We start from the raw sequence: 17,622 nt of genomic DNA on the forward strand, positions 1-17,622 counted from the left end.
GGTAAAGCACGATGCGGGAGATCTGGGTTCAATCTCTGGGTTGGGAAGATCTCCTGGAGAAGGAAATGGCAACCCACTCCAGTATTCTTGCCTGGAAAATCCTATGGACAGAGGAACTTGGTAGGCTACAGTCCATGGGGTCACAAAGAGTCGGACACGACTGAGCGTCTTCACTTTCACCTTTCAGCTTTTACTGCTGGGTGAACACTCCTATACTGATGTGGAGGAGGGGAAACTGGGCCCCAAGGGCAGGATGATGAGAGTCCAAGAGCTGGGAAGAGCCAACAGGCCTGGACCAGCCAGGCAGTACCAGGCACTTTTCCAGTCCTCTGCCCCTCCCTGTCCTGGTCAGCATGGGCAGGCACTTCTGTTTCTCTTGCAGCGATTTAATTTCCTGGTTCAATCTCTCCCCTAAATGAGGCTGTCTTCTTATTTTAAGCTCAGAATCACTGAGTACCTGCCTTGATGTTCACAGACTTAATCTGGCCTCAGTCTCCATACAGGACTCATTCCGAGAGTGACAAGGTGCCTTTGAAGCCAACTGGCTCCCGTGGAAGAAAATGCTCATTTTCAGTGCATGGCGTCCCCCTCTGGGATGTGCACAGATGCTTCCAGCACAGTCAATGCAGTATCTGACTGGCTGCCACAGTGCTCTGTGGCCACCGCCATCGTGTGTCCAGGTGTGTATACACACCACGTGCACCCACAGCCACCCCCACCCACACCACTATCTACACAGAGACACACCCCACTCCTGACTTGAAATCTGAAATGCTCTCAGAAGTTCAGAGACTGACTTTCTTCTGTGGGTCTGACAAGAGTCCTCTTTTTGCCTTTGTCTGCTGAGTTTGGCCTCTGCAGCTTCACCAAATCCTTAGGTAGACCCTTGTGCACCAAAGGACTGACCTAAAGATATGCTTAGCCCTTGCCCAACCCCTGAGAGGTATCTTCTAAGCTCTTGATTTGTTCTGCTTATAAGTGTCTCTGTTTACCTGGGAGCCCTGGGCTATATTAGACTCTGCTGACAAGGAGATTTGTGGTGAGAGCCTTGGGCCATGTGGTACCAACTCAATTGAACCTCTGGAGGGGCATGGAGACTGTGGCAGTGATCAGTCACGTCTACATGGCTGACCTCCAATAAAAACCCTGGACGCCAAGGCTGAGGTGGGCTTCCCTGTTTGGCAGTTCTCCATGCATGTTGCCACACGTCCTGACGGCAGGAAGCAAGTGCTGCCCACACACCAGCTCTAGGATGATTATGCCTGGAACGCTCCCCATGCACTTTTTCCTGCTGCTGATTTTAACCCATATCCTTTTGCGGTAATACACAGTAATCATGCGTATCTAGTGAATTATTGAACATGAGGGTGGTCTTAGAAACCCCAAACTGAAATCCTGTTGGTTTTTTTTTCTTTAAAAACTTTCTCCTCAATATTTGGAAAGTGAAATGCAAAATAAAATGCTCGTTGCTCACCCTGGCCGCAGACTTCCCCAGAAGCCACCCATGCACACAGCCTCTAGGGCTACGACAGGCTCTTGGATACTCTCCTATGAGTTCTGAGGGTTTCTGCATGCATGCGTGCTAAGTCACTTCAGTCATGTCCAACTCTTTGTGACCCTATGAACTGTAACCTGTCAGGTTCCACTGTCCACAGGGTTCTCCAAACAAGAAGACTGGAGTTAAGCCGCCAGTCTTACTTCCACCTTCAGGGAATCTTCCCAACCTAGGGATCAAATTTGCATCTCTTACATCTCTTGCATTGGCAGGCAGGTTCTTTACCACTAGCGCTACCTGAGAAGCTCTCTCAGAGCATTTCTATCCTTCTATTATTCCCATCACAACTTAGCTGTGGCAACTTCTTGGTTCAGACACAATGGAGGGCCAGTTAGGCAGAGAGGGATGTTTGGGGCTAAGTGATGTGTGGAGCCAAGACCTTAAGAGGGGGCTGCAGGGGATGTTAGACATGACCTCTTAAAGCCAGGACACAAGCTTCTTGAATGAACTTGGGGGTCTCATCTGCTATTTTTGCATTCCTCAGCAGCCCCTGCCCACCCCCTAGTCCAGAGCCTGCTGGGAAGCAGGTGTTCAGTTGGCACTGGGTGAAAGAGGGAAGCTATGAACTCCCTCTGAGGACACTGTCAGTGGCTGGAGACAGAGCAGGTGGGCCAATTATGGCTGAGCAACATGGCCTTGTCTTCTGTAGGCTCAGAGATGGATGTACTCTCCATAAAGATGCCCAGATCCCCGCAGGCTCCCACCCGTGTGCCCAGGTGGCTGTATCTTCAAGGCTAGGTCCACAGGTAAGCTCTGGCGGAATGTCTGACAGATCCAGAACAAGGCCCTACCCTCTTCCCGACACAAATCCAAGCCCACCTCCCACCCCCACCGAGAGCCGATGGCCATCAATCACCCCTCCAGTTATGTCTCTTCTTTCTCCACCATAATTAAAACCATGTTGTGAATGGGCAGTCAAGAAACTTCCAGAGATGGCCATTCACTCATTGCATCCACCAGCATTACTGGAGCACCTACTATGGGTTCGGGACTGTGGTTGGCACAAAGATGATTAAGACCTTGCTGTCTGGGGAAGGTGGTGCACAGAAGAGCAGAGGATGACAGTGTGGGGTCTCTGTTAGCCTGGAGGGAGGGATGGGGGAGCAGGAGCAGGGCCAGAGACCTGGGTTCCTATTCTGGTTCTGCCATGCAGTATACATTTGACCTTAAAGCAAAGCAGCATACTATGAGGAGCTCTGCTTCTTCAGCTGTGAAGCAAAAACAATCTATAATTTGCAAAACTACCCTGCCTTCCTCACAGGACTTTTGGAAGAAACAAGAGAGGAAAGCATGGGAAAGGGCTTTGAAGCTTATGTAAGCCATTTTTATATCAACTTGCCAAATGCTATTGGGATGGAAATTTCTTAAAATCTTTTTTCTTCCTACTAAAGGAATATGTAGATAAGGAGAAGAGGGAAGAAGACTCTGTTTAAAGAAACCCAACAACGTGGTGCTTGCTTCAAGTATCATCAAGTAATTGAAGGGAAGGATGGGAAATCAAGGAGATTTTCCATGTGGAAAACACCAGCTGAGGACAGCTTCTGACAGCTCAAACCCAGCCTCTTTCTTATCTCTATTTTCAAAAATCCCAAACTCCAATTACAGCTGAAAATTTCCACTTGTACTCACAAGATCAAATCATGTCTTACTCTGAGATAAGACACATCCAAAGACATGGAAACAGAGGCTGACACACACCCACACTCCCCATCTGGAAAGGGATGTATCAGCAGAACCGTTTCATCATCAAGAGTCGGGGTCTGAAGGGGCAGGGCAGGACCTCAGTCAGGGTTTGTTTGAGCAATCCTCCACTATGAAAGCGTTAGGTCAGACAGAGATGGGGACCGGGAGCTTGGCCTTGGAAGCTGAGCTCACTCTTGGGGCTGTGACTTCTACAAGAGGACTGCCGTGCAGGTGAAGCTGGCCAGGGATGCCCAAGAGGGCATTTTTCAAAGACGGCTTCTGAGGTGGACTCGGAGCCACAGGGAAGGGAAGAGCCTCCAGGTTCATTAAGGCTGCCTGAGGATGGCATCCTGCAGGGACACATCAGCTTGGAGGTCCCTACAGATCCCAAGCTGAATCACCACACCAACCCAGGAATTCCACTCCTTGGTACGTCCCCCAAAGAACTAAAAGCAGGTACTCAGGGGAAAACTTGCACATGAATGTTTGCAGCAGCATTATTCACAATCGTGAGAAGGCAGAAACAACCCAAATGTCCATTAGTAGAGAAGTGGATAAATAAAATGCAATATACACTGTACTGTGATATAATAAGAAATAAATTGGCCTTTGTTCCTCTTAAAACTTTTGGAAATTGGGGTGACAGGAGGGGCTTCCCTGGTGGCTCAGAAGCTAAAGAATCTGCCTGCAGGAGACCTGGATTTGATCCCTGGGTTGGGAATATCCCCTGGAGAAGGGAATGGCAATCCCCTCAGCATTCTTGCCTGAGGAATTTCAGCAAGCTACAGAAATGCAGACAGAAGTTACAGTTCATGGGGTTCCAAAGAGTCGGACATGACTGAGCAGCTAACACTTTCACTTTCACTTGGGGTGACAGGAACATCTTTTCTTCTCATAATGAGCCTCTTTCGTTATATCTAAGTTTATACTAATGAGGTGACTCTCTGAAGACGGGGGCTGGTTTCTAGAGGAACCAACCCTGTGATTAAAGGGCTGGAAACTTCAGCCCCACCCCCAGCCCTCTCACATTTCTTTCCCCATTGACCTCCCCTCTTTCCACCCCCAAGGAGAGGAGAGACTGAGCTCAACTACATAAAGAAGTCTCCATAACAACCCTAAACAACATGGTTTGAAGAGCTTCTGGATTGGGGAACTTAAGCAGGATGTGGATTCCTTTTATGTGGTCCATCCCCAATTGTTCCTCAAAACCCTGCCCAAAACAAGTGTCCAATAAATACCTGTTAGTTAATTTACAGTCAGGAAGCAAGCACATTTTCCTCCTATTCCAAGTGTATCACTTCCCACTGCATCTAGTTTCTTATATTCATTCCAAACACTGAGCACCTTATTCTAGGATCACCAGGAGGTGATTGGTGCCCTCTTTGGCTTTGCAATCTGTTAGAAGAGACAGAGATCTAAACCCAGAAAAGGAGATTGTGGGGCCAAGTGGACAATTCTTTCTGGGAGTGATCCTAGCTGGCCACACAGTCAGAAAAGGCTTCCTGGAGGAGAGGAAACATGGATGAGGCCCTGGAGAGCAAGGGGCTGTGAAGAGGAAAGGAAGGGCATCCAGGGACAGGAAGGACTTGGTGGGAGGTGAAGCACTGGGAATGTCAGGGCACAGTCAGCGAGAGAGAAAAGCCCAACTTTGTAAGGGTATTAGACCCGGGAGGCTGGCTGCATTTACAGATGGAGCACAAGGGAGGGAGAGCTCGGAAGGGCCTCCAGTGCCTGGTGAGGCCCCTCAATAGACTGGTCTGCTCATAACCTACCATGTCTCCATCCAGACCTCTTCACCATCACACATGTATCCGAGCCCTCCCAACTTTAGGGAAAGTGGCCATGGGATGGGTTGTAACATCCAGGCTCATGTGTGAGAACTCTGTACATCCAGCTAGGTCCTCTCATCAGATGAAAAAAGTTGGAAAGGATTTCTTAGTATTCTGAGCAGCTCACGCGTCTCAATTCTTCCATTGCCTGACAGTCATTTTGCAGGTAGGAGTCAAGGAGTCACCTCGAAGAGGGAGAAGGGAAATAACCATAGCACAAAGCACAAAGGAGATACTGTTGAGGCAACACTGAAGGTCTCAGGGATGGTGGTACCAGCTAGGGAACATCGGTCCAAGTTATAGCATTGTCCCTGAAGCCGTACCCTCATCTGTGAAATGGATGTGTCAAAAAATACCTGGCCTCCCACTTCACAGAGCAGCTGCAGAGTCAGTAACTCGGGGGGAAAATGAGCAGCATGAATGCCAGTCACAGACACTGGCATCTAAATATGCAGGGCCTTCTGTAGATAGGGGTGGAGGGTGGATAGATTTCGGGGGATATAAAATATTGATGGGAGAATTAAAAAAATTTTTTTTCACTTTCAAGAGGAATAAGAGGCACAGAGAGAGGAAGCAGACAGAATTCTAGAATAACATAAGGGCAGACAGAGGCAAGGAATTCAGGTCTCTTGGCATCCAGCCCCCTGTGTCTTGGTCTTTGGGTGAAAGTGACATGGCTGGAGGTACAACGGAGGCCTCAGGAACTGGGTGACAAGGCCCTGTTAATTCTTCTGCCTCCTTTTCACAAATGGCACTCATCCCTTTCTGGAACCTTCTCACATCTGGGAAAAATGGATTCGGGCCGTTCTCTTGCCCAGGAAGCTGTGTGCGTCCTGTCCCCGCTGTCGCCCCACCTGCAGGCCTGCTGTAGGTGACACTGTGAGGCAGGGAAGACGTCCCGGGCTTTGCTCCACCACTGCCTGCTGCATGACCCCAGGCAGGCCGCTCTCCCTCAGTCTTTCCATCTATAAAATGGGTGCTGCAATCTGTCCCCCGCTCCACTTCCCAAGGGGTGGAGGGCACACATGAAGTGCTGAGCTGGAGAAAGCGGAGGGCACAGAACGCGCCTCACTCACCTCTCTGACTCTGTGCAGCAGGGGTTGGAGCCAGTCCCTGTTCACCTCGCAATGGCTGTCGAGGAAAGTCAGGGTGGTGCCCTGGGCAATGTCAGCACCCCGGATCCGGGACCGCACCAAACCTGCAGGAGGGACAATCAGCCAAGGGATTGCCCCCGTTGCTCCATCATCCAAGGAGACCACACTGAACACATAGCCAAACACGTCCCCGCTCCCTGCCCCGGGCCCACTCAACAGCGCAGACCTACCTTGCCGCTCATTATTGCGTAAGCACTTCACCTTGGGCAGCTTGATGAGCTGTTTGCAGTCCTCGGCTACAAAGACAAGAGGTCGTGTGATTGAGCGCCTGGGGCTGGAGGTGAACCAGCGGAGTAGGTGAGGCACCCTGCCTCTCGTCCCCACCCCCAACCACACCGCCCTGTCCTGACTCCAGGGTGCTGTGGACTTTGGAAGGTGCTGACTGACCATGGCTAGCCACATACAGTACGGCCCAGTCTCTGCAAAGTGGCTGTAAGGGGGCCTCTGGAGAAGGCAGTCATGCATTGACACTTGCGCACTTGCTAGAACACTGCCAGATGGTCACCTGGGGACATTTCTCCTTTTCTATAGCTTATTTGAAGCATGAGGTGGGAGTCTTATTCACTTTGGTAGGGTTCAGGAAAAAGATGCTGAGAGGCCGGAGAATGGATGAGACAAACTAGAGCATTTCCTTTCAGCTCATAGACTCAATACAGGAGACCCTATTTATCAGGGTATCTCTCCAGTATATCCCATCACGCAGAGCTGGTTCAACTCTCCACATGGGGGAAATGTGTGGGGCTGAGCAAGAGACCCATCCTAGGCACTCAGCCTGGGTTGTCCTGGCTCGCCTGCCTGCCCCAGAACTCTTTTGGCTCACCAATTCTTGGCTCTGAACTCCATTATCATAAGTTGTGGTTTTGCTTCACTGGTTTCACCAACCTTTAGCTTCTCTGATTTGGTTCTGGACTCAACAGAGTGACCACAAAAACTTACAGAGGCTTCCTCAGAGCCAGGTACTGCTCTAAGCACTTAAATGTGTCAATACATTTATATCCTTATATAAACCATATATATGTTACTGTTATCTCCATTTTATAAGTAAGGAAACTGATGCTTGTAGAGGCTAATAAGTTGCCCAAGGAACGTAGCTAGTACGTGAGCCAGTGACAGGTCTAGAATTTGAAGCCAGGCAGCTGGTTCCAGAGGTGATGCTCTAACCACTGAAGCTGTTCTGCTTCTAAGTAAATTCAGCAGTGTTCCCAATCTCCAGCCTGAGTACCAGCTACCTCCCGACACGATGAGTGGCTCCCTGCCTCCAACCCCTTCCACACTGGGGAAGGGAGATCAGATCACCGAGTTTCAGAACTCAAGTCCAATCCGATCACCCTGAATCTGGTACACGACCCACTTGTGCATAACTCCCAAGTTTCTAAGGCTATGTTAGGTGTGTGGGTTTCCAGCCTTCCGACAGTAGACCCCTGTGTGGTAGTGGCTCCTACGTCAAGCTTTCAGCATCAGGGCTGGTGCGGAAAGACTCCACTCCCTTGGGACTCAGAGCTGTCCCCAGAGGCCATCACCTGCTTCCCCTGGTTCATCACTAAGAGGTGGTTCTGCCTGGATGTGGCTGACTGCCTGCAGCAGCACCCAGGCTGTGACAACAGCTCTTGGACAGGAATCAGCACTGCCTGATTCCTACATACCTAAACACTACATACCTAAAGTGTAACAACACTTCTGCAATGATCGTACCTGTCAAAATGAACACACAGGTATCTGAAAACTCCCGCGTGATTTTCCTGGGGAAAGTGGATTTGGACTGTGAACTTGGGTGGGACCCAGGTTCTTGGGCAGGATAGCTAGGAGATGGGTAATGACCAGTGGTTGGAAAGTTGGAAGGCAGCTGCTCACTGTGTCATGGCCAAGTGATGGGATGTCCCAAAGACCAAGCCCCCTCTTCCCCCACAAGTCCTGCCATGGGAATGAGAGGAAGAGGGTAGGTGACCTTGGCTCATGCTGGTGAATTATCAGAGCACAGAAGTCGGGAATCTCTATTCATGGGTATTGCTTCAGGGCTCGGGGTCTCTTTGAAGGTGCAGGGTCTCTTCAAGTCCAGGAATGCATCAACAGGTCCGGGGCAGTGACACCCATGCACACATACCAACCCCAGTGCACATGTGTATAAGTCACTGCAGTCATGTCTGACTCTGCGACCGTGTGAACTGTAGCCCACTAAGCTCCTCTGTCCATGGGATTCTCCAGGCAAGAATACTGGAGTGGATTGCCATGCCTTCCTCCAGGGGATCTTCCCATCCCAGGGATCGAACACACATCTTTTATGTCTCCTGCACTGGCAGGCGGGTTCTTTATCACTAGCACCACCTGGGAAGCCCACCAACCCCATTAAGAACCTACAATTCAGATCTGATTAGGTCCTCAAAGACTCATAGCAGAGGACCTGAGACACTCTTTCCCAAATGTAAGGTTCACATACTTCTTGACCTGCAAGGACACTCAATGTCCTCCACACCTACTACAAACCCAGGCTTTCCTCCATCCCCAGGGAACTAGCAGGTACACCTTTGCCAGCGACACAGAGGCTGGAAACAGACACTTGTGTCCACAGTACAGGACAACAATGGTACTTACGGTCATTGCTGAAGTCATCCACTAATATGATTTCCTGGATGAGATTCATAGGGGTGCGGTTTAATATGCTGTGAGATGGAAAGAGGAAAGATCACTGTGACTTCTAGAGTCAAATCTACGTATCAACCTGAGCTTTAAGTAGGTGTCATTTTATCTGAAGAATAAAGACTCCAAGCAACCCAAAAACTTGTCCTGTCACATGCTCACCTTTGAGCCACTGGGATATAACTCTGCATTGTCTTGGTGAATATCACCAGCACCCACCTAGCACCCAGAGCTCCAGAGCCACCCTCAACAACCCTCCCTTTCCCCGAAATCCTGAATCACACCAGTGACCAAGAATGTGCTGGTTTTCCTTGAAAATATCACTCAGATCACCTTCACCTAGTATGCCTCCATTCTGGTTCAACCTCTTTTGCCTGGTTTTTTAAACACATATTTTTAAAAAATTTTTTATTTATTGATTTTTGGTTGTGCTGGGTCTCCTTTGCTGCAGGCAGGCATTCTTTAGTTGTGACGACCGGGGGCTACTCATCGCTATGCTGCACAAGCTTCGCATTATGGTGGCTTCTCTTGTGGAGCATGAGCTCTAGAGTGCAGCAGGTTCAATAGTTGCAACGAATGGGCTTGGTTGCTCAGTGGCATGTGGGATTCTCCTAAACCAGGGATTCGAACCCGTGTCCCCTGCACTGGCAGCCAGATTCTTAACCACTGGACCACCAGGGAACAGACCTGTTTATTTTGCAGTAGCCTGACCTGCTGCCAGGCCATCCTCCTGTGACCTCCAGAGTGAGCTGTCTGAAGCACAGATCTGATCTTCAATCATGCAACTTCCCTCACTAATGCAAATAGAGAAGTTGACAAAAAGGCTCCCCACGATCTACACCCCAAACCCTCAGCACGCTCTTCAAGGCCTTTCCCAGTCTGGAGCCAGCCCCCTTTGCAGCCTCCTCACACCCAGTGCCTTTGACTGGAGACATCCTGCTTCTTACAAGTGAAGCCCGTGCCCCTACTGCTGTCACAGCGTGAGATGCCCCTCGTCTGTCACAAGGACCCATTCAAATGTCACTTCCTCTCCAAGAGCTTTCCAATCCACTTAGTGAGAATGAATTGCTTCCTCCTCTGGGATCCCTCAGCCGTTTGTATCTGAAGCTTCCTGCATCTCTCACGGCAGCCTGACTCTGAGGGCTGGTTTCCTGGCCCCTCCAGATTGTCACCTCCCGGGGGCAGCGGCCTCGTCAAGCTACTCTCTGTATTGCCAGAGTACAGCTGCACCTTAGCCCATGACCGTTCCCCCCAAGGATGTTGAGTGCACACCTACTATGTGCTAGGCACTGCATACATGATGCGGATCAAGGGAGATGTGAACCTGGCCTTCAGCAGCTGTGGTCTAGGAGCTACTTACTACAAGCTGTGTGAACTTGGCCAGGTTACTTTCCTGCTCTGTGCAGTAAAGTATTCCCATCCGTAAAATGGGGATAATAAGAGTAGTACCCATCATTCATAGGGCTGTAGGGAGAATTAAAGGGAAACGTTTCTAAAGCATTCAGCACAGCATCTGCTAATAACAGTGATAAGCTGTAACAATTATTACTGTTTTCTGGATCAGCAGTGATTTTTGAACTGACTTCATCTCCCTTCCTGTGCTGGGAATCTGTTGCCTCCAGGCAAGACTATGTTTCCGTGTGTATTCTGAGTCTCAGTCCTGACTGAGATGGCTGCATCCTGCTTCTCTAAACACACCAAACTGTGTGGTTCCTCGGAAACACTCCTGGGCCACGCCACCTGCCACAGGACACCCAGAGCCCCATGTGTACCAGGGAGGGGTTCAGATAGGCCTGGCAGAGGCTCTTACCCAGCCCTGTTTCTGGTGAGCTGCCCTTTCTAAGCAAGATGCAGAGACTTCCCAGGAGGAGAACTTCCCCTGGAGCTACCTTTATTTATGGAGCCTTAATTCTCACCATGGCAACCAGAGTGAGGTGGAGAGAGGAACCCCAACCCCAGCCCCTGAGCCCACTGCTGTTGGGAGGTGAACACCTGGAGAGCAGGAGGTGATGCGAGGGGAACCTCGCCACCATCATCCGAAAGCAAACACACCAAACTCAACAACCAGCCCTCCAATCAGAGGGTAGAGGGAGAGGGAGGCAGAGAGAGAAGGAAAACTTGCTGGAAGAATACCCTCTAATGAGGTTTGATTACGGCTGTAGCTTCTCACGCGATCTGCGCCCTCCTCCCCCCAATCCCTGCCCGCTCTTTGAAATTCAAGAGTTCTCTTCTGTGAACATCAAAAGGTAAATCTCGTGCAGCTCTGCGCTGGTTGAACTGAGAGATGATTAGCGAATAAAAAATGTCCAGAGTATAAAAAAGAAAAAAAAAAAAAAGAACGAAATCGTCAGCAGTAAGTGCTAATTAGACTATTTCCTGGTAACACCTGGCTGGTTTTTGCTCCTCTAAACAGAGCAATTGGAGTGATGGGGGGGTGCCAAAAAAGTGGCTCGGGGCTGGGAGGAACTGAGATGGGCAGTGGCTTTGGGAGCCTGGGGTGGCAGGAGAAGGAGAAAGGTCAAGTCCAGCCCTGGGGACCTGGCTTGGGTCCCCAGAGGGTCCCCCTGGGTCCTCTCTTCTGCACACCCTACCCTCATCCTGCCACCCAGACCCTGGGGACTTACACCTCCTCCCTCCCTCCTTTGGTCTCACCAGTTCTCTGCCAGGACACCTCACCAGCCCATCTGCAGCCAAGCCAGCCCTCCCTTCCCTCCAGGGCCCGGTTTTCCCTTGCTTGGACCCCACTGTGGCTGTTCTGTGCCCCTTCCTTTCACAGTCTTACAGAGGAGTGGGTGTTCATCTCGCAGGCACATCCCAGTCACGCTGGAGCCTGGGAATTATCCAAGAAATGAGTTTCCTATCCACAGCTCACTCTCTGCCAGAAGGCAGCTGCCCACAGGGTCTACACCTTCTGCCCACTGCACCCTAACCACAGCTCCCCTCCTCCAGCCCCCGAGAGGCAGCTGGTTACGGCAGCGTGGGAGGCCCGGCGGCCTCCACCATCTACGACTGTGCGATCCTGAGCGGGATGCCGAGCAGCTCCCAGCCTTCATTTCCATCTGTAATTACATTTTCCTTGTAAAGGCAGGCGATATTAATACTTGACCTACTTCACAGGCTTTTGTGTGTATGAAATGAGGAAATGTACTTGAAATTGCTTTCTGAACTGCACGGGGCTCTATGCAGGCAGCGTTTATCAGACGCTCCATAAATGCCAGCTGAATGAAGACCTGAGGCTGCTTGACAGTTGAGTTTAGTCATTCTGGAGTCAGGCCGTCTTGGGTTCAAGTGCTCTGTCTGTGTATCCGCCATTCACTAGCTGGAGACCTTCAGGAAGGATGGAACCACCAGCACAACTGCCTCAGCTGCAGGAAACGAGCTTAGCACCCTGCCTGGCACTCAGCAGCTGCTCTTGGAATCTGGGGTTTGATAATTGTGATGATACTGGCTCCTAAGTGGCTCAGATGGTAAAGAATCTGCCTGCAGTGCAGGAGATCCAAGTCCAATCCCTGGGTCAGGAAGATCCCCTGAAGTAGGAAATAGTAATCCACCCCAGGTGGTTACTATTACTATTACTAAACCCAGGTTAATACTAATACCCAGGCAAGTATTCTTGCCTGGAGAATCCCATGAACAGAGGAGCCTGGCGGGCTACAGTTCATGGGGTTGCAGAGTCAGACACAACTGAGCGACCAAAACTTCACACTTCACTTCTGGTTCTCAACATGTGATCCTGGGGCTAGTACAGCCTCAGTGTCACCTGGGGACTTGTCTGAAACACAAATTCTTGGGCCCTACTCTAGGTGTATTCAGTTGGAATATCTGGGGTTGGGACCCAGGAAACTGTATTTTGACAAGCCCTCCAGAGGATTCTGATGTCCACTCAAGTTTGGGAGCCATGGCCTTAGAACCCTGCTGTCTACCTGGGCTGGAGGTGCCTCATGGCACGTGCTGTCACCTGTCCAGTCTCACTCTGTGCCAGGATTGTTCCACGGCCTTTAACCACCTGAAGTCCTTCACTCCTCACCACAATCATCTGAAGCTGTTATTAACAGTACTCCTGAAAAGGAAACTGAGGTAGAGAGGTGAAGAGGTGCCCAGATGTCACACAGCTGGTAAGGACAGAGTGGGAATATCTGGCCCCAGGATCCAATTTCTTCATCACCGTAATGTGAGAGACTGCTCCTCTAAATCTAGATTATTATGAAAAGCCACAGCGAGGAGAATCAAGATGTAAACTGGCCATGCTCCAGACCCCCCATGGGAGGCAGGGGGCGGGAGGATGCTCCAAAAGAAAAGAGGAGGCTCTAAGTCTCATATATACACAAGGACTCGTGGCAGCAGCAGTCAAGAGAAACCACTGTTCAGGGCTTTTCTCTGTCCTTAAGTGAGAAAAGTGCCCTAACTCATCAAGACTGTGACTCCCTCCCTCCCCCTATCGCCCTATCGCCCACCCCATTGTGCCTCTGCCTGGCTCTGAGTGCCCCCATGTGCACCTTCCCAGCCCCCTCCCCTGGCTAATGCAGAAACTTGGGCAGGCATAAGCAGAGGGACCAAGGCCTGGCCAGGTGCTGGGTGGGAGGAACCAGAGGGCAACTCAGTCTTCCCCAGTTCCGCAAGCATCTTTCCCTTGCCAGAGCCTGGCAGCATAGTCACCCAAATTCTAGAGAACTAAAGATGAAAAATGGACTTCCCTGGTGGCTCAGACGGTAAAGAATATGCCTGAAATGCGGGAGACCCAGGTTCGATCCCTGGGATTAGGAAGATCTCCTGGAGAAGGGAATGCCTACCTATACCAGTCTTTGCCTGGAGAATTCCAGGGACAGAGAAACCTGGTGGGCTACAGTCCACAGGGTCGCATGACTGAGCAATTCACTCACTCGAAGATGAAAAATACCTTAGAAAAGATCCTTCCATCAATGACAAAAGTGAGACAGGAAGTGCTCTTCATTCAATTCCCTCCCAGTGGCTGGTGATTTATTTGTGCGACAGAACAGGGAATATGAGGGAAGTACGGATTCCCAAGGCAAGTGACACCTGGCTGTGGAAGTTCCCAGAAGTAATCTTCTTTGCCTCCACCCCTAAAAGTCACTTCCACTCTGCCCACTGATGATGTTAAGCCCATCTGTTCACACCTGGCTCTTGGGCCCCCATTCTGCAGTTTTCATGGACCACAGGGTCTGAGGGGGGAGATTGGCTCACATGGAAGTTCCAGAGAGGCAGAAAAGAGGTCCTGGGCTCAGCCAGCAAGGCACCCAGCAGAGTGTGGCGTAGCGTCTTGCATTTCATGGGAAATGGAAAGTATGGTGTTGGGGCCCCCCACTCCCCCTCCAGAGTGCAGGGCACCAGGGCCTCCGGGGAGGCCCTCCTTCACGCTGGTGGACAGAGACACTGGGGCAGACCCCTACTGCCCCAGATTCTCCCCGAGGAAGCCAGAAACCCGAGTCCTGGCTCTTGCACTTCTCAGATCTGTGGCCTTGGCCTCCATTCACTATGTACACCCTGACTTCACATACCCTGATGGGGCTCCAAATGAAGTGAGAGATGCAATGTGTTCTATGGACCATAAAACTCAGCATTAATATTAATATTAACATGTTAATATTATTATCATCAAGTATCATTATTATTATTATAAAGAGCTGGAGGAACAGCAGGAAGAGAAAGAGAAATATGTCTTAGAGCTGAAAGGGGTGAGTCTGGGGGCAGTACCTGAAGTGCCCCTGAGAACATAAACACAGTGTAAGGAAACATGGGGGGTCAGGGTCCTCATAACAGCCCCGACATGTCCCAGGGTAATGTCTTCTTGTGGGAAATGTGACAGAACCTGAAACATGAATGGTATTTTTATTATCATCAATACCAATGTGGCTAACAATATGCCCAAGGTCACAAAGCTAGGAAATGGTAGGGTGGGGACTGGACGCAGGTCTTCAGATCCCAGGTGTGGAGCCCCTTTAAAAGTGCTCCAGAGCCATACAGACCCAGGAATGGCTGCTCTAGGCCAGCACAGTTCTCAGTCTTTTACCCGAATTAATCAGAGCAGCTCTAAGCTGTAGGACTGATCCGTATGCCACAGGGAGGGTAGGTAAGACATGAGTAGGACACAGGCCTTCACCAACAGTTCACTGAGGATTACGTCTGGGAAAATGCATTAAGTGCAAGAGTTGAGATGTGCAGAGAAGGAGCCCAGAAGAGGTCCCTGAGGGAGTGTGTGTGTGAGTGTGTGTGTATGTGTGTGTATTGAGCGGGATGGAGGTGCATGGCCAGCCTGGAAGGCAGGGGGCCTCTCTCGGATGCTCTGGTGTCCTCATGGAAACATCCGGCAGACATGCCCAGATGTGACCTTGCATGGTGGGGCAGGCTGTGGTCTGGCACTGTGGTATTGCTTCCCTCAGCTCCCCATGGACCTGCTTTGCCTGCAAGGTTCAGAAACTCCACTCTCCCTTCCGCAGAAGAGACCCAGGTAAATCATCAGTTGAACCCCCGCTGAGCCCTGTGCCCCCACCAGCTCATACATCACAAAGGCAGTTTATTAGTCTACATCGAGACTCACGGTGACACCTGACCGTGACTTGGGACATTTTCTTGTCAAGAGCTGAAGCCTTGTTGGGAAATCAAATTCAAACCAGGCAGTGGCTTGTGGGGTGAATGCAGAAACCAGGGCAGATGGGACAAGCAGCTGACAGGAGGAACCAGTCAGTCTGCGGCCAAGGAAAGCTGGGCACAGACAGCTGCCCCCAGAGATGTGGGAAGTACCAGGTTGAAGACAGCGCATATGGGCTGTGCCCTCTTGAGTTTCTAAGGGACACTGTGACCCTGCATAGTGGACATGCATCATGAGTGACAGGTGGCGCTGAAGACACTGCCCACCATCAGAGTCAGCCTATCACCTCCCAGCACCTGGACCGCCCCGCCTGCCCACAGCCATGCCCGTACGGGAAGGAGAGCGGAAGGTGTGGCTGGGTGATGGAAATGGCAGGAGGTTTGACTGTGCTTGATCGTACTCTTGGCCCACATTTAATCTCACCTCCTTCTCTGTGGGATCAGCTGACCATGTGATAGGTGAGCAGATCAGGACGGGCTGTAAGGGGCTGTGTCCCAGGGACATGGGGTGGTTTACCCCAAGGCCAGCCCCTTGTTCTGCTGGAAGTGTGACTGGGGGCATCCTGGTGCCAACCCCTTCCCCAGAGAAGCTGAACACCACCTCTGGGACTAGCCTTGCCCTGTCAGGCTGCTGAGAACTCTGAGGGCAGAGTGCAAGGGTCGAAACCCTGCCTCACTGTTGTCAGCTGAGCAACAGTGGGTCTTAACTTAGTATCTCCAAGTCTCAGTTTCCTCCACTGTGAAGTGGGCACAGCAGTGGCCACTCTCTGAGAGCGTGAGCTCAGGCACGTCTGTCCTCCAGGGGACTCAGTGACGGTGGCTCCACCCAAGGGGCCAGTGATGCTGAGGACCTGAGTGAGGGGGGTGGACCAGATGACGCTGGAGGGAGGGCGGCCATGGGAGGGGCTCCAGAGGAGAGAAAGGGGTGTGGCATGGGGAAGGGGAGCTGACACAACCCGGGTCTTCTGAGAGCGGGGGGCGAGGCTTTCCTGGCCAAGTTTCCCGGCCCCCGACTGTTCTAAGGGGAGTTCTGCTGAGGGTGGGCGCTGCATACTGAAAATCCACGCAGGCCACACACGGCGAGAAAACACCGATTGGAGCAAGGGCCCGGCCCTGACTAGGAGCCGAGGGTGGACAGAGAGGCCTGAGGGGGACCGGGCTGGAGTACAAGGTGATGGGCGAGAAAGCGGACATCAGCCATTCCCTTCGGGCTGATCTGACCTGCACCACGGCCCCTGGTGAGGGTGCAGGAGACAGGGGAGGGGCAGGTGCTGGGCTGGGCACTCCTGGCAGACCGGAGTTCTACCCCCAGCTGAATGCTGGGGGTGGAGGATGTCCTCAGCCTCTCGGGGCCCCAGCTCCCTCGTTGGTGGTGAAACTGTGAACTCCTGTCCTAGAAGCAACCTGTGCAGTGGTTAAGGGCAACTGCCCTGGGGTCAAGTCCTCTGTGACTTTCAGTGACCTTCCATAAGTAGTCTAATGCCTCGGCCTCTGTCTTTCCTCCTATAAAACAGGATAAAAGCCACCCTCATAGGAGTGTGAGGAGTGACTACCCTCGTGGACGCACGTGGCCTGTGCTGAGCAGCGCCTGGTGGGTGCTTAGAAACGCTGGAGCCAGTCCCCGGTCGGCAGACATGCCCTCTCTGAGCGCCGGCCCGGAGGCTGACGGACAGGAAGGCTCTCACCTGCGGACGGTCCTGAGCAGCGTGGAGCGGGCCTCGTTGTGGAAGGTGATGATGATACTGGTGGGAGGGAGGTCGGCTCCATACACCAGCAGGGTGCATCTAGAGGAGAAAAGGGACAGGAAGGACTTTAGAGACAGAGCAGACACAATGAGCTGGAACCGTGGGCATCACTGGTGTCTGGTGGGGCTACCTCAGCTACACAGCACCATGTAAGACCCCAGAGCCTCACCTGGCCCTACTGCGTGGAAACAAAGCTCTGAGAATGATTAGCTGGATCTCCTACCAACCTCGGGGAACTTGCACTTATCAAATTCAGTGGATGTACAGGCCATTTGAGGGCTTCCCTGGTGGCTCAGATGGTAAAGAATCCACCTGCAATGCAGGAAATCCCAGTTCAATCCTTGAGTTGGGAAGATCCTCTGGAGAAGGGAATGGCTACCCACTCCAGTATTCTTGCCTGAAGAATTCCATGGACT

The 17,622-nt window shown here is 51.5% G+C and overlaps 1 protein-coding gene across 1 annotated transcript in view; it reads right to left on the reverse strand.

Annotated features, from left to right (window-relative positions):
* Positions 1 to 17,622, reverse strand: part of GALNT14 (polypeptide N-acetylgalactosaminyltransferase 14) — a 220,995-nt gene that overhangs the window by 35,741 nt on the left and 167,632 nt on the right. The window contains exons 3-6 of the mRNA XM_061156239.1: positions 17,147 to 17,245; positions 8,811 to 8,878; positions 6,392 to 6,457; positions 6,144 to 6,265 (exon numbers count right to left, since the gene is read on the reverse strand). Of these exons, the coding sequence (XP_061012222.1) occupies positions 6,144 to 6,265; positions 6,392 to 6,457; positions 8,811 to 8,878; positions 17,147 to 17,245 (355 nt within the window). The remainder of the gene's footprint in view (positions 1 to 6,143; positions 6,266 to 6,391; positions 6,458 to 8,810; positions 8,879 to 17,146; positions 17,246 to 17,622) is intronic.

The sequence above is a fragment of the Dama dama genome, chromosome 11, assembly GCF_033118175.1.
Source record: "Dama dama isolate Ldn47 chromosome 11, ASM3311817v1, whole genome shotgun sequence".
Lineage (NCBI taxonomy): Eukaryota > Metazoa > Chordata > Mammalia > Artiodactyla > Cervidae > Dama > Dama dama.